Genomic DNA, 17,262 nt, shown 5'->3' on the forward strand with positions numbered 1-17,262 from the left:
GTTTGTCATTGTGGTAGCCTTTGGGTCTCTCAATGATTTTTCAGTCTCTAAACGTTCGTATGGCGGAATGTTTTAGTATCTAATGTTGTTAAGCTGTATCATACATTAATTGATTTTATTTTATTCAAACACTTATTTCATCGATAACAGTATTTATATTAATAATGTATAAATATTCTAAATAAATAAATATAATAAATCAATAAATAATAAATTATTCTTTACAATTTGAAACCAACTTTAAACAAGAAGCCCTGGGGGCTCTAAGAATTTCCGCGCGCTACTAAAATATTTGATGAAAACCTAATTCGTTGTGTTATTGTGCCAAACATTCGAAGGGGTTTGGTGCATGAACCTCTGAAGATAAAGCACACTAGTGACATTATATCTTACAACAAACGCAAACAAAACCAAACGTGTCATTAAACTCACATTTTAAAAGAAATTGCTAACAAAAAATACAGCCTATCATTCATGGTTGAAAGTCTTGCGATTGAAACGTTTATGGTCTTAAACGGCATTAGTTGACAAAAAATCAAAATTTTGATGTGACCATCATTTTCAGCATACTTTTTTTATTAACTGTGTCAATTTTAGTCGAAAATAAAGCAGTTTTAATTTTTGGATAAATTTTGGCCTAAAATGGCATTTAAGTGACAAAAATCAAAATTTTGATGTCACCATTATGTTCAGCATACTTGTTTTCTTAACTTTGCCAAATTTTGTTGTTCCGGGCGCGGAAATTCAATAAATAAAATTAAGAAAAAAGCATACACTAGTTAGTTAAAATATTTTTTGGAAAAACTGTTTCACTGAACCTCGTCCCCAGAGTCTTGTGGCCCCTGAGCAGTTAACAAGGCAATATGCCCTGGGAACGAGGTGATTGTGTTTCTCAGTAACAGTAGGATGAGTGCGTTTTAATACTCAACGCTCTTATAAATCATCCTCATCCCCAGGGTTTGTTGTCAAAGCCGGTAGCGCCGGCCTTGATGTCAAAAAGGCAAAAGCCCCTGGGGATGAGGTTGCTTATAAACTAGTTTTTTTTCTATATAATAGCCTTTGTACGTTGAGATTACTACACGGGAGTAACCAACTTCGAAGTAACTGTACTAAAATTTGCAAGAAATAACGAATGTTGGTTATAATAAACATTTTTTTCGTTTCACTAAGATAAACCTGTACTAATTTGCTCTTCGCTAGTTCCCAGACCTGCGCGGTATGAAACTCCGAATGGGATTTTCTTTCATGATTGAGAATTACAGTTTGCTCTGGGTTTTAGGTAAGAATTTGACTTAAGATCAAATAATTGCGGCTGAATACTAATTTTTTTAGCAACGATTTTAGGCATTTTTAAAAATTGTGACTGTCTGCTAAGAATCTGTTAAACAATCCCACCATCAAATTTAAGGCAAATTTCAAGACGGCTGCAAAATGGCACAACATTTGAACCAACGTAGGTTGCCAACATTTGTCAGTTAACACCATTTATGTCTGTGAAAATTAATGAGAACGAAGTGTCGCTTATGCTTGCAACTTTGAACCCTGACAAAAAGCGCATGACATACGGCACAACTAAATGAGGAACTTGACTCTCTAACAAAGGCTTATGAATTCATAAATTGATTGTCACACACATGATGATGAGTAAGCATATATGTCATGTTATTTCAGTTTGTGTCATGTTACTTTGTTACTTTTCAACAGGTCATCGTTTTTTTATTGATGCAATTTTATAACCTCGTTTCCAAGGTCTTTTCTATATATTTATGTAGATACCTATACCAATCTCGACATCAGAGCATCCTGTAAATTCTTTGACATCGAGAAAAAATTGATAAATTGATAATGCTTTACCTGCGAGGATTCTTAGTTATAAACAGGGGTCAGGCAGGATCCATCAACTTCCAGAAGATCGTCCTTAAATTTCAGAAAAGCCCAAGTTGAACCCAAATATATCATGTTAGAAAACGTGCGAATTCTTTTAAAATATATTTTCAACTGTGAGCACATGCAGAAAAATATTTTATTTTCACTAAACCATATTTTTGGTTTAGTTACCAATATTTTGTACCGACCAACAAAATTTTTGTCAATTTTTTTTTTTGCCGACTTTTATAACCGATAAGGTATACATTACTCCGTGCCGCACTGCACACTTCCGAATTCGTTTCCAAGTTTATTTAGTTGGCGACAACCAATTAGTTCTAATGAAAACAATATCTACCTCAGTACGTGTGGTATCACTTTGCTATATTGCGTAACATAAAGTTTGCAAACAATACGTCGTATGATTTTTCATGTAGCTTTCGCACATGTGAAAATCTTTATCTACATCATTGCAAATTATTAACAATGAATTTATTAGAAGAGCAGAAGCAGGCTGTGCCAAAACGTTGAAGGTATAAATTTGATCGTTAGAAGCAAGTGAGCACACATTGATGAACATTTCAAGAAACAGTACAACGGATGACATTTTATGAGTTTACAGTAAATAATAAAAACCGGTACCATATAATAATCGCAGTATACGATACAGGTATTTGATTTATTCTTTTTGCATATGCTAGTAAAAAATTTAAATCTATTCAAACGAGTATGCTTTATTTCCACCTGTTTTAAGAAACAGTTATGGCTTGTATTCTGTAGCTTCAATCGAATGATGTTTTAAAATCAATTTTTAATTTATCACATATTATACCTTTGAAAGATCACACATTTTTTTCATTTTACATGAAGCATTTGAGCAGATCTCAAGGTAAGTCCACTGCTTTGTATATATTAACAATTGCGAAAAGCAACTTCTGCAACTTTTAGCTTTTTCTTTAAAACCACAAATAATAAAACCAACAGATTTTGCTAAACCAACAGAAACTATGTAGTTGTGGCGTAGCTTAGCATATACATGGGCTAACTTACTTGCATTAAAAATACTTAAGTTGTTGCAGGACTGTGTGACCAATGTAGACAACATGATGTGAAGTAGAAATATCTTTATCGATCGTCACAGTGCAAAACTTGGAATAAGTTTTAAAAATAAAGTCATTTTACTGGCTGGCTCCAAGCTACTGTAACTCCGTTCCTTTATCGCCAGAAATACGTATAGCATCTATACTTTAATACTCGTATACGTCTGTCTGTCACGCAAAATGGTATCGCAGATAGCGAGACGCACGCAATGCGGTATAAAAAGGAGGGGCAAACGCATGGTTATTCCACTGGCCACGGATTAGTTGCTCTGAAATAAACAGCGGTTCACAACGAGCTGACAAGACTACGTTTAAAATGCGTAAAGTCCAAGTTGTGGACTCGAACCTGAAACCTTATGATCACAAACCAAATGCGCTACCACTACACCATCTCCGCTTAACTGTGAACTAACTATTATCTATGACATTTTTAATATTTTATTCAGAGAAACAAAGAAATCTTTTTCGCCACGTTTTTTCCATGTTTCTACAAAGCGGAATAAGAACAAGACCCTTCGGATTTTGCCTACATCCGAGTTTAATTTTTTCCATAAAACAAGATCGATGCAAAATGGAAATGAACCAAACCGTGCAAAATTAATGGTGTGAGTTTTCATTAATGAGATCTGGAAGTTCAATAAGAACAGAATGAGACTGAATTAAGTTGTTCTTTTTTTCTATTAAGAACATAATAACAAAAAATAATTGTGAAAGGATTCTAAAATTAAGAACAGTCAATTATCTTGTAGACACTTTTAAAAGGCGTACATTACGACACTTGTCAGCAAAAAATAAACATATTTTAATATGAACTGCTTCTATTTGTTGTTTTTTGTCATAAAAACAATACAGGCTGTATTGCATGAAAGGAAATTGTACGACAGCTTTAATCTATTTCAAAAATTGCATTTCTTAATCTATATTAGACGTTGTAAGATACAAAGCATTTCAAAACCTTTATGTGCTATTTACGGATATCTTCAGTCTGAGTATTTTACGTGAAGCTTTTTAGTTTATGTAAGCAAAAGAGGAACATAATTGAAAGAAAGCTAAATTTAAATACAATGTAATTATCAAAAAATAAATTGCAATTACAAAGAATAAAAATATATATTTGGTTATAATTACACATTTTATTAAAACCAGGGAGTCCGGCTTCAACATGTTCTTACCTTTCCACATGTTTAATCTGGAATTTTATTTTATTTTTTTTCTTATATTGTGAGCGTTTTTAATTCATTTCACAATTACAACTTTTGTAATTTTTGCCCGGGCACTCTACCATGTTTCAGTAAAAATTTAGCCTTGCAGTTCTTATTTTCAGTTATTTTTGGTTTTAGAAGATTTTTCTAATGAAAAATGTATTAATAGTTACACTCAGGTCACATGAGTGACATGAACAGAGGAAAATAAATAACAGTGAGGGAAACTAAATATACAAACAACTAAACAATAACAAAGACTTTTAAGCAATCTTGACCTGCTTCTTTTAATTACAACACGCATTTATCCAAACTTTCCTCTAATTTTAACCCGAATGGCTATTATTGTTTCACTAGTTGTTGCCCGTGAAAAAATACACGGGTTCGCCCGTCCTTTAAATTTACCCGTCGCAACAAAGTAGATAAAAATATATCGCATTTGATATTCGTGTTTCCGTATCATGATTTTTTTAACCCAGCGGGGGGTCCGCGCAGAGACAGCACGTCTATTACATTTACCCGTCGCAACAAAGTGGATAAAAATATATTGTCTTTGATATTCCTGTTTCCGTAACATCATTTTCTAGTTTGGCGTGGGGTCCGCGCAGAGACAGACAAAATACGCCTATTATTATGGAGATTATCCTCTTTTATTTATCTGACTCCATCTTTTTCGTATTCTTTTGTTTATCTGTCTCAATTTTTTTGTATGCTGTAGTTTATTTGTCTCAATTTTTTTATGACTTATGACTAATCACAAACAAGAATAATTAAATTTTTGTACATATTGATTTTTTGGTAATAACACTGCTTTTAAATTTTAAACCGTTTTCAGTCCAGGGGTGAGGGGGATCTTTCCCGACCCCTTTAAACTAAAAAAGACTATACTCGTACCTAGTATGTCCCCCCCCCCCCTTATGTTCCTTTTAAATATAAAAAAATAAAACACAGGCCCCAGAAACGCGATTATGTAGATGACATTAAAATATATCTAAAATAAAATATTTATCTATCCTAAAAGGATAGTGCTGGCGAGAAGCTTTCACGCAACATGTCAACCTCGTCTCCAGGTCATTTTGCATCTTTTCTGACATCTGTACGGCGATATCTCGCCGTCCTGATAAAAAAAGAGACAAGTTTCTCTTTTTGTTTTTCTTACCTCCAAAATGTCACTGGAAACAGGTAAAAATAAAACTTTAAGATCAACAAAAATCCTTATGATACGTATTTTCTATGAGAACGTGGCTTGCAGGAATTATTAATGCTGAAGTGTTTTTTTAAAACTTCAAACGTTAAGATTGTTTTCAGACGTCGAAATGATATGTGTTTTCAATAGCAGAAAAGTGCTAATTAATGAGCACACCCTTTTTTTATTTTCACTAATAGACATGTATATTTTTTATTGCATTGATTATGGTCAAAGAACACAAACAAAAACATTTGACGTTAAAAAAGTGTGAAAAATATGAACATCCAGCTGAAATTTAGACGTGTCCTTTATAACTTGTATCTCAAAAAACTCCTTCCTTGCAAAAAAGTATAAGAACTGACAACTCCGAACAGTTAAAAAGAAGTTATTGTATGCATTACACGATCATAATTAACCAATCATAGTGTCTTTTTACCTTTTTTTTCTTAGAGCAGTTAAAAGGCTAAACATTTATGTGAAGGCTGACCAACAGCAGAGATGCCAGAGCCCGCCTTTCATACAAGAAATGTTGAACCGATTGGTTCGTTTAGAGATTCTACTGATGTAAAGAAGTTTCTTCCAGGAAATCTATATGAAGCTCTTTACAGTGATATTTCAGACAATTTGGATATTCACGATTTGATTAAAGTGGTTTCTAACAGTGCTTACCTTAACAATGCAGCATTTGGGCGTGCCTATAGCGATGTTTATAAGCTGAGTATGCTCCTTCGAGAGTTTTCCGAAACCAGTTCTGATGTCTTTTACGATCAAGTTTGTTTGCCCTTAGTTAAGCACAGTTATGAAGTAGCAGAGGCGTTCTTTCGCACTGAAAACGTTCTTCTGGTCCAGAATTGTACATTTGGAATGAAATCCGTTGCTGATTTGCTTATCAAGGAAAAACAACATGAAAGAATTGCCTGTTTAGATCCTTTGTATGGTGCCACGAAAAAGCTGTTGTCTTTTTATGAAGAAAATGATGACATAACTAATCTCATTCCAGTTAGTCCCGGAGAGAATCCATTGTTCGAAGAAGACCCGAACATTATCCTCAGTACTTTAGAGGAAGCTTATTCAGAATGCGACTTTACGGTTCTGTTTTGTGATGAAGTGTCAAGTCAAAGTGGTAGAGTTTTACCACTAAAGGCGATCGCTAAATTTTGTAAGACAAACAACATCGTACTTGTTGTTGATGGCACTCAGAGTTGCGAGTTATTTTTTGGTGACAATGTTGATGTGTTGAAAGAAGTTGATTATTTTGTCATGAGCACTCACAAATGGATAGGTTAGTAGGAGAATCTATGCAAGTTTGTTTTGTTAGTCAGTTGTTGAAAAACATGTAAAATATTAGTAGTTATATTGACAAATAATTTGAGAGAAGGGTAGAAAACGCGTTTTAAGGGGAGGTGGGTAGAATAATTGGAAAACGGGTGCAGAAAAAAATCCTTATGGTTGTTGTATTTAGTTAAAGAAATGACGTTACTACGCAACATTGTTCTTGATTCTTTTCTTTAGGCTACTTGTATCCAGATACACGTTTAATTTAACAAAAATTTGGCAAGGAAATGAGTAAATACTTTGTTCAATCTAAGTAAATTAATAATTATTCGGTACTAAGGGGTGAAGATGTAACTTGCATGAGGTGCCATGTGGCTTACAATTGTCTAATACCAACATTTTACACTTTCTTTAAGGTAACGTTAAAACATGTGGAGTTGTTTTATACAAAACAGAAGCACCATCCCCACCCGTTATTTCATTTGGTTGGGAACCAAGGAATGCTAAATTGGGTACAACAGAGAAGGTACGATCCGCTTTTCTCTGGCAAGGCATGATGGATTCATACTTGTCATACATTACCCTAAGTAAAGCACTGAAAATCTTCAAGAAGTATGGTGAAAAACAGTTTCGTTACGCCTCGAATCTCCTGCAGAAGAATATATCTGGTTTCTTCTCCCCTTTGTTGCCTAATACAAGAGACAGAGTGATAAATGTTGTAACATTGGAAAATGCTCAACTTGAACCGATTCAAGGCATCAATAAGATTCAAAACACACTTCAAGATTACGGGGTCTTTGTAAGCGTTAAAGAAATATCACAAGATTGCAGTACGAAAAAATCGTTTGGTCAAAAAGGTCGATCCTGTACTAGACCATCTGGTCAAACAATCTACTTGCGACTTTCTTGCTGGTCATACAACGATCAGGAAGATTTCAACTCATTGAAAATGATGACAAATAACAATTTGGAATTATCTAAATGTAGTCGTGAAGCAGTTCGTCATCAATTTTTATTCATGTTTGACCTGTATGAGAAACTCTTCTCCGTACTGGAGTTGGAAGCGTATTTTATTCGCGCTGAACCACTGAGACATCACTTGATCTTTTATTATGGTCACACTGCTGTGTTTTACATCAACAAACTGCTCGTGAGTGGAAATATATCGCGTTTTGATCGAATCGACAGCGAAATGGAGTCATCATTCTCAGTTGGGGTTGATGAAATGTCGTGGGATGACATATTGGAAGATAATTACGAATGGACAGGTTTTAACAGAGCCGAAAAAATATTGTATTTGGAAAAAGTGAAAAACTACCGGGAAAAGGTGCGTGACAATTTTAATATATTTGAGTATTGTTCTGTCTATATGTATATGGTAGCTTACTTCGAATGTTATCATCATTAAATCTGTCCACATCTGTCATTCAATCTGTTTTTTCACACACTTTTATGGTAAAAAAGCCGTTGACTGTTATGTCTTTTACATACAAAAGGTGAAAGAACTCGTGTTGGAACTGATTGATGCAAATCCTATTACGAGTCCTGTTGAGCCAGGTTCGCTTTACTGGATACTGCTTATGGGAATGGAACATGAGAAGATTCATATGGAAACGAGTGCAGTGATCATTTCACAGGTAAGCTATTAAGACGTTTTACATTTGAATTTAAAGGATAATATCCATAAAAAATGCACTTTTAAGTTTTGTACATTCAACCAGTTTTTAAGATTTCTATTTTTTTAGGTGCCACTAAACTTGATAAAGAACAAGCATACCTTTAATTATCAAACATATTGGAATAGTAAGAAATCTAATGCAGAGGCTCTTGGAATGCCAGATACTAATAAATTGGTGCCTATTCCAAGCGGGACTGTTTTATTGGGCAAGACAAACTTGGAGCAAGATTTGTATGGGTGGGACAATGAGTATGGTCACGAGGAAAAGCATCTGGAGTCATTTCAGGCCAGTCAAATGTTAGTTTCAAATGCAGAGTATTTGCAGTTTGTGGAAGCAGGTGGTTACACGGAAAAGAAATGGTGGTCTCAAGAAGGCTGGAAATTTGTGAATGACATGAAAGTTTCAGAGCCCCGATTCTGGAGAAACAAGAAACGTTACAGAGCAATGCTAGAGGAAATACCAATGCCATGGAATTTACCTGTTGAAGTGAACAACTTGGAAGCCCAGGCGTTCTGTAAATGGAAAGGTGCACAGCTCGGAAAGAAATTACGACTCATATCTCACGATGAATCGTTTCATATGCGTCAAATTGTGCAAAATGAATCTAGTAATACTAATTTAAACAAATATGCCTCGCCAACGCCTGTGAACATGTACGGAGGCGAAATCGATGGTGTTAAGGTTTATGACGTTTCAGGTAAGAAAAACGCAGTCGTCATGTAACTCGTACTGCAGTTTTGATCTACATAAGGTACAATGGTGGCACAATATTAGTTTTTTCAGAAGAAACAGTTCAGATAAGAGTGGAACCATTTTGATAAACAAACGTAATTAACTAAGCATAAAAAATTGATATAGATAGTCTTGTCTATTTACCTAAATCCGCCATGACTAATCGGTATCATACTAAACATAGGGAACGTCTGGCGTCACAGTGTTTCCATCTTGACCGTGTTAAAAGGATTTCGAATTGATCCTTTCTACAATGATTTTACATTGCCAACGATTGATGGTTTTCACAATCATATTCTTGGCGGGTCGTGGATTTCGATGGGAAATTGCGCCAATGTGAACGCTCGGTATGGTTTTAGAAGACATTTCTACCAATACGCTGGCATTCGTTACGTCTGCAGCGAGAACACTTACCATGAAAGGTAAGTTGCGTTCCATAAAATATCACATGAAACCTAACATGAAAAAACGATTTTAGCTTAATTTTATCAAAATAAGTATTTATTGGTGCGTGGTCTTGTGGTTATGGAGCCCGCTTCGCAATCACAAGGTTTGTGGTTCGTTTCACAGCGTGGTCAGCAAGTGGCTTTGTCACAGCTGCAGGGCAACCCATGTCATGATAGGGCAATTGGGTAGGCAATGCTAGTGTATACTTAATGTATGCATTCTAAACACAGGGCACACATTGATAACAGTGTTTCCAACACCAAAGTGGCTATATTCTGTATAAATACTGTGAATAATAAAAATTTAAACTGAGTGAAATATTACTTGCCACTGATTTGCTGACATCACCAATTATAGCATCCTCGTCACTAATATTTGTTTTCAGATGTCAAAGTCGTAATCTGTCACTTGACGCCTATTTTCAAAAGGCAAGAAGCTCTTTGGATGAGGTTGCTGATGAAGATTTCCTAAAATATTGAATTAAGAAGATAATCAACTCCTTGCTCCTGACCCCGCAATGTCAAAATGTACAGCTTTTTGATCCTTATTTCGCGCCCTTTATAGGCGCATTAAAGTTCTTCATAGCCTAATGAGGAATTGAAGATGACTTTGTTCAGGAGTACGTGTGTCGCCTCATGGTGCGGCGTGTGTCACCACATGATACGGCGTGTGTCATCACACGATGCTTATTACAAAGTAGTTTTTTATTTAATACAAAATTTATGAAATATACTTTCCGAGGTTGTTGCGGTTGATATGAAATTCCATTATGCGAAACATTGGTAACCAGAGTATCTAAGGGACAGTATAAAATTAGCGTTTCCTTGAAGAATCCCTTATATCAGTTATAACATTATTTCGTGTCATATAGAGCGAGGAGAGATGAGGGAAACATGAGGTGTTTTTCAAAAATAAAATGAGAATAACAGATATAGTTTCTCTTTCCTTTAACCATTGCGCTCCATCGATTTTATTAAAACTCAATGAGTTTTCTGTCAATCCAGATAGACTATTCTAATAATCTATTTATGATTCATGTTTACGTTTAAAATAAAATATGTCATCGCATCTCATTCACATCAAAAACATAAACAATCAACTTTCGTTTTTATTTATCTAAAAACATGGAGTGTAAACAATACTGATGTGGATGTTTGGAGAAGTATGTAAACGTTGAATTACAAACTGAAATATACTTTTTTAAGATATAGTTGGAGTAGAGATATAACTCTATAACCACTTTTAGGTACATTACTAGATTAATGTGTGCATTCCAGCAATATCTCACTGGGTGTACTAAAACAAAAACTCACGTGATTTCTCAATATTTAGGTTTTTGTGATTTTGTAATTCCTTTCCTTTTAGAGTACTAAATATGTTTGACCAAAACGAGCTGACCATGAAGATCAGTGAACATTATTCCGACTTCACTGAGAAACTTTTAGTGGAGAAGCAGCCAATAGAGAACTGGCCGAAACTTCTAGGTCAAACTTCTGTGCAACTGATAAACGAACATGTGAAAAATGTTGATAAGAAGCAGTCTAAGCTGTTGGTTTCCTTTGGAGGGGTTAGTTCTGTTACTTTATATCTTACATGTTAATCTTTTATATACACACTGCTTTATAACTAACCCCTTCACAAGCAATACTAGGCTCCTTTCCTTTAAAAAAGCCAATATGTGATAACCATTAGCCGAGCTTAAAGTGAACAAACTACAAAGAAAAAAAGGGAGAAATACAGCAGTTATAAATAAAAAGCATTCGAGATGTCTTTTCTGTGGTTCACAACCACAGTTCTTTATCACAGCCTCATTATCAGGCTTGTTTTATTTAACGTATTGAGACGAAAAATTATCAACCTTTATCAGAATCATCAGGGCTTGGTTTCGAGTAATCTGAAATATTTATTTTTTTGAAATTTCGAATTTCTAAGAATGATCCTTATATAATGAAACGTGTGATACATAACACAACTGAGCAAGAAAAATCTTGAATTTAGTCTTTCTAAACAAAAAGCAAGAGTTAGCCATTAAAAATCAAAATCAAAAAGTACAAATTATTGACCAGTACTTTATTAGCAAGTTTTACTAGTAATTTATTCAATTCTTTTGCATCTACTCTTTCAGCCTGGTAGAAGTACCCTTGAAATATTACGTGGTTGTCAAAACCTGTTCATCGACCACACAGATAATTCAGCGAATGATTTACAAGTCCTCAAAAGTCTTTTGGATGACACGAGAATCCAATGGTATCAACAATTAGAAGGGTTCATTGTTAAACCTATGGAATATCATTTAACAGAAACTTCCGAGAGTCTTCTGGCGGAGAAAAACAACACGGTCAACTATATGCAGGCTGACTACAACAACATGAGGTCTCAACTTGATAACTATGACGTCATTGTTGCTGATTTTAGACACAAAGATGGTGGCGCGGAGCTGCTGCAACTAATAAATCGATTAAGACGAGGAGGTTTACTTATATTGGGTAGCATAGATGATTTGTTGAGTGAAGATTCGTGTAAGAATAAGAACCACTCGATGTCGGTGCTGAAGACCCATTGCAGTCCTTTTATGAAAAACAATGTGACGGAATACGCGCATGTTTATTACGAAACGCGAAACAAACACCAGTATTTTATATCTCAACTTTCTGTTTGGGTGAAGAAGTTGGATCAAGACAATGAAGTGTCCCTTCAAGTTGAATCGAAGAAGGTAGCTGTGGACGAAGAATTCACCACAGAAAAGTATTATGAAGATGGAGACATCTTAGCTTCCTATAAGAGGTTTCATTTCGGACCAGGCCTGCTTTCAGTAGAGAATTTCCCACTTCAGATGGCTAAAGTTTGTGTGGATGCGTGTAGAAAACATCAAATCAATTTTAATACGGCGCTTGATGCTGGGTGTGGTCCAGGAAGAACGGCAATAGAGTTATGCCAACATTTCAAGCAGGTAAATATTCATGATATTGTGTGATGCCATTATGAAGCAACGTCAAAACGTTCAAAATTCTCTGGTAGTGATTGTTCTTGTAGCAACTGAAGTTTTTTTAAACAAAACAGAAGTAAATGTAAGAAAAGGTAACAGACGCAAATACTGACATTCGTAACAATATTACATTTCAACTAGTCAACAGCCCGCCCTAAAGTTTGCCCTTCATACATATCCCGGTCATTAGATTTTGGTCCGTCACTCAACCATTGTCTTCAGAACTTTAAAACGTGGCTAATTAATGAAATGTGCCTAATTATATCTGGTTTGTTATTCTTACAAGGTAATGGCGTATGATTACTCCCAAGGCTTTGTCGATTTGATGCAGAAAAGCAAAGCGGATAAAAAACTGGCAAATTTATCAGCTCGGCAGGGTGACAGTCACAAACAAGTTGAAATGTATGCAGATCAAAAGTTTGACTTGATTGTGGGGTGCAATCTTATCGATCGACTTCATAGTCCGAAGGATTGGGTACTTCAGAGTAAGGTGAGTCTTCTGCGTAGAGATATGTAGGACTGACAATTTCATTCATAAGGTCCCTTACCAATGATGCTAATATGTCGGCAAAGATACAAAAATGCCCTGTGGAAAAGTTTGGTAGAATTAAACGTTGGTTATTCGCGGAAGGCGATACTCTCAGAATATTTCGTAGGCGTTGTTTAGTGAAAGTTTTTGCTCAATCATCTTTAATTAGAACTTTATTCACAAAATGTTTATGTTTGCTAACATTTCTGTGGTTTAAGTATGTAGCCAGATTAAGAAAAGGAATTAATTTTGTGTCTGAGTAGTTTCACGTGTGCTTTTTATTCGAAGTTAGCCTCTAGTATGGTGTTAAATTGTCTTACAATGTTTAATTTCAGAACAGATAAGACAGGCTACATTAAAAACGTCTGGTTCCCAGCGACTTCTTCATTTCGCGAAATCTATAAAGACCAGTAGTTAACACGTGGAAAAATTCTCAATCCTGGGCTCGTCTACGCCTATGAACAAGTGTTTATGAAACAGAAACTGAAGCAGCGTTAAATTTTAGTGTTACTTTTGAAAATTGCATGTACTCATTCTCGTCCCCAGAGCTCTTTGAGATTAAACCTTTATCTTAAAGAGCTCTGTGGTCAAGATTGGCGTATTCTTTAAGTTTTAAACTATTGTCTACAAAGTGAGAAGGCGAAAAAAAGGTGAAGCATGCTTTAAACGTCTTTTGACAACTTTTAGGCGATGTTATCTTCAAAAGGATTATTGGTCATTGCTTCACCTTACACATGGAAGAGCGAACATACAAATGTTGAGAATTGGATAGGCGGATTTAAAAAGGATGGGGAAGATTTTTATACAATAGAAGGCCTTCGCGATTTACTGTTGCCAGATTTAGTGTTACTTGAAGAAACCAAAGTTCCATTTGTTATCCCAGATGCAGACGGGACCTTCCAGTATACTTACAGTAACTGCGCCATCTTTGGAAGACGTTAGACCATGTACTTTTCGCGCGTTAATTTTGTATATAGGCTTAAAAAACATGATTTACAAAATGGCAGACATTTCTTAATGTGGTTAGATTTTAATTAGATTTTAATGATGAATTTAAATTTAATCTATTTTTTTTTTAGAAATTTATGTAACGCATGTTTTATTTTCTGAGTAGACGAATTTTTTTGTACATAAATATAGACAAAATCATATTGCGAGCAAATTTTTTTTGCTATTGCGAATGTATGCGGCATCGACTTTTTGTATTAAATAATTTGTGATTTACCCGGGTCACATAACTTAACGTTGGAACATCGAGACCGTCAAGTAAGCGCTAGTGGCTTTGAATTCAGGATGAGGATGTCTATTTGCTTATCTTCAGTGTTTTTTAGTCAAATTTTTATATCGTGCACATTTTTTAACAAGATAAGATTACAATTTTATTTTGTTATGGTGTTATTTCAAACGTGATTTCGAAAGACAGGATGTAGATCTTCAGTGAATTTTTTAGAATTATTTAGCTGTTTCAAAAATTTATAGGCTTCATTTATTTATAACCTTTGGTATAAATACCAGAATAGATGGATTCGTAACCCCAAAGACTTTTTATGTGTTCCTCCAAAGAATTGCGAAATTAAATATTTTGACAAGAAAATCGATATTCATATTTCAAAATAGTCTTTCGCCATAGATTTGTAGAACATTGTTGGACATGAAGAAATTAGATCAATTGGATTCTTCATTATGTCGGAAATTACCAAAGGAATTAACTTACGTACACGGGGATTTGAAATGTTAGCGGGAACAAATCCGTCCTATATGTAGTCCTTTTTTTTTTCTCAAAAGCTAATCCAATATCACTTGAGGATAAAGAATAGATGTTCACATGTTCATCACGCTTCGGTACTAGATATTTTTTATTCAGAGGTAGCATGGAGTGGACCGCTTTTGCTAAAAAAGTGAAGCTGACAACGTTAGTTGACAGTGTTAAAAAAAATCACACCGCTTTACCTTTCACATCTCCGCACATACATAGCTCAGCTATTCTTGGCTTTTATTTTTAATTAATTTCTAATTCACTTCGCTTAAACGAAATTGACCTTATTTATTTTTCCATAGACATTTTTGGGTGGGTGAAAGGGACCATAAATACTTGAAAGCTAACCAACGTGTGATTGAACTTCTGAATATCCCGCCATTTTTTGCGTAAAGGTCACGTGGCAACGTGATACGAAGGTTATTTCTGCAAGGCTGGTTCTACACTAAAAACTAATCTGATGTGTGTTATGCTTTTTTTTTGTTTTCATTTTAGTTAGCATTTTTTTTTGGAGAAAACGTGAGGATCCGGAACGACATAAAATTTAAAATATTTGTATCAAAATTTTTTTAAAAAGCTTTTTATATCGAACGTTTTATCGCCTATTTGGAACTGTTACTATTTTTAGTCTTTTTCAATGATATTTTCAATCATGATCGACTTTTTGTCTTAGATATTTCGTGATTAACCCATATCACATAACTAAACGTTGGAACATCGAGGCCACCAAGTAAGCGCTAGCGGCTTTGACATCAGGACGAGGTTGTCTTTTTAATCATATCCAGTGCTTTTTAATTGAAGTTTTATAAGGTGCACATTTTTTAGCAGGATAAGATTACAATTTCATTTTGCTATGGTGTTAATTGAAAAGTGGTTGCGAAAGGGGGGACGTAGATCTTTAGAGAATCTTCTTAGATTAATTTTTTAGAATTATTTAGCTGTTTTAAAAATTTATAGGCTTTATTTATTTATAACCTCAGTAAATATACTAAAATATCATGGAGAAGATTTATCTGTTGATTTGATTCTCAATTTACCCGTTTATGCTATGGCAATGAGTAAATAGAAAAAAAAGGATGGCGAAACAACGGTCAGATTTTTGTTCCATTTTTATCACTTTAACCATGGCATAGACACGTGTGTTGAAACAAGATGTAAATAGATCAAGCACTATTTCATTTCTACGAACGTATGCAATACAAAATTAAAAAAGATTGTCAATTTAAAAAATAAAAACCCAAAACGAGAAGGTGCGAGCACATATATACATATGCATTTTTCATCTTCATATTCAACATCATTGCCAACAGAACTCTTGAACTTTTTTATATTAATATTTTTCCGAGAAAATGGCTAAAATTGCAGAAGCAATAGCGCACACACTAGCAACCCAGCCCAAAATAAAACTCCATCCAAATTGATGGGCTTCGGGTAACTCGAATTTTCCAGCATACACGGATAAAGCAATAATTTCAAAAAGACTCGCTAAAAACATAGGAAACGTAGCTATGATTCCTCGAATCTTTGGCGACCAAAAACCAGCGGCGAGTAATCCGATTCCGACAAAGTTCGCTATGATAGCCAAACATACGAAAGCTCTGACTGCGTTATGCCAGACGTCTGTAGAATCATCATAAGAAATAGATGAACAACCATGAATAGGAACACATATTCTCCATATACCTATGGAAGAGTCAGGATACATTTTGTTCTTCACCCAGGCTACGCCAATGGTCGACGCCCAAAACAGCGTGCACGTGACAACGGCGATTGCCAGTGATATACTTCGAATAGCTACCATCTTTTTCTATCTAAACATCAAGACATGAGGTTTTTCAATTCGCTTATCTTTTTATATTTATTGGCATAGTTAAAGAAAGCTACGTCACTGTTTCGGAACAACATTCGTGTAAAATTTCTAATTTTTATGGAAGTCCGGTAGAAAATTATTTTACAGGAGTTTAATTTCACAATTTTAGATTCTCCAGTAGTAACTTTTTAAAAATTCACCTAGCTTAGAACTCTCTAATGAATTTTCTTAAGTTCAAGAACACGTCAGAAAACGTTTAAAACATGTCCAAAACTTCAACAGTGATGCAACCTCGCACCAGGGCTTCCTTTATTCCATGGAAATGATATTCGCCCAGTATTTCACACCACTGTTGTTCACAATATGTTTGTATTTTCTACTTTTTATTTTTTTCATCTAAACTAACTTTACCATCGCTCATATTGGCTGCAAGTGAAAACAAAAAGTGTAAAAGTTGATTTAATTTTTTCCTGATATGGAAACTTAAATATAAAACTATGTTCTGTGCGTGTTTTGTGGTTCTTACGCTTAAGCGAAGATGGTGTAGTGGTAGCGCATTCGGCTTGTAATCATAAGGTTTCAGGTTCGAGTCCCCACTCCGGTGCACCTTAAATGGACTGTTGTCAGCCCCTTTGGTGCCATCTACTGACCGCTAAGCGGCATGTGTGTCACAAGCAAGTTTGAGAAATAC

General features: G+C 34.9%; 2 protein-coding genes across 4 annotated transcripts; one reads left to right on the forward strand and one right to left on the reverse strand.

The window, feature by feature from the left end:
• The first annotated feature begins 2,397 nt into the window (after positions 1–2,397).
• Positions 2,398–14,544, forward strand: LOC130648998 (uncharacterized). Of its 3 annotated transcripts, none has more exons than XM_057455171.1 (10): positions 2,398–2,536; positions 5,808–6,639; positions 7,049–7,959; positions 8,129–8,269; positions 8,378–9,008; positions 9,228–9,465; positions 10,856–11,057; positions 11,616–12,440; positions 12,763–12,966; positions 13,693–14,544. In XM_057455171.1, the coding sequence occupies exons 2-10, from the start codon at positions 5,856–5,858 to the stop codon at positions 13,945–13,947; spliced, it is 4,191 nt and encodes a 1,396-aa protein (XP_057311154.1). In that variant the 5' UTR covers positions 2,398–2,536; positions 5,808–5,855; the 3' UTR covers positions 13,948–14,544. The 3 variants fall into 3 exon arrangements, with proteins under 3 accessions (XP_057311154.1, XP_057311156.1, XP_057311153.1); XM_057455170.1 differs by lacking the exon at positions 2,398–2,536 and adding an exon at positions 2,546–2,755; XM_057455173.1 differs by lacking the exon at positions 5,808–6,639 and having other exon boundaries at positions 2,431–2,536.
• A 1,547-nt stretch (positions 14,545–16,091) lies between these two features.
• Positions 16,092–16,562, reverse strand: LOC130648485 (lens fiber membrane intrinsic protein-like). Its single transcript, XM_057454537.1, has one exon. It carries the CDS (start codon positions 16,560–16,562, stop codon positions 16,092–16,094), a length of 471 nt encoding a protein of 156 aa, XP_057310520.1.
• Between the last annotated feature and the right edge of the window lie 700 nt (positions 16,563–17,262).

Source organism: Hydractinia symbiolongicarpus, chromosome 7 (genome assembly GCF_029227915.1).
Source record: "Hydractinia symbiolongicarpus strain clone_291-10 chromosome 7, HSymV2.1, whole genome shotgun sequence".
In the NCBI taxonomy this organism is placed as follows: domain Eukaryota; kingdom Metazoa; phylum Cnidaria; class Hydrozoa; order Anthoathecata; family Hydractiniidae; genus Hydractinia; species Hydractinia symbiolongicarpus.

What these genes read in the sequence shown, in the direction of transcription:
- LOC130648485 (XM_057454537.1), bottom strand. Translation starts at nt 16,562, where the DNA reads ATGGTAGCTATTCGAAGTATATCACTGGCAATCGCCGTTGTCACGTGC.
- LOC130648998 (XM_057455171.1), top strand. Translation starts at nt 5,856, where the DNA reads ATGCCAGAGCCCGCCTTTCATACAAGAAATGTTGAACCGATTGGTTCG. An exon ending in TGAAAAACTACCGGGAAAAG is followed by an intron (nt 7,960 to 8,128) that starts GTGCGTGACAAT and finishes TACATACAAAAG; the next exon opens with GTGAAAGAACTCGTGTTGGA. An exon ending in TGTTGGTTTCCTTTGGAGGG is followed by an intron (nt 11,058 to 11,615) that starts GTTAGTTCTGTT and finishes CTACTCTTTCAG; the next exon opens with CCTGGTAGAAGTACCCTTGA.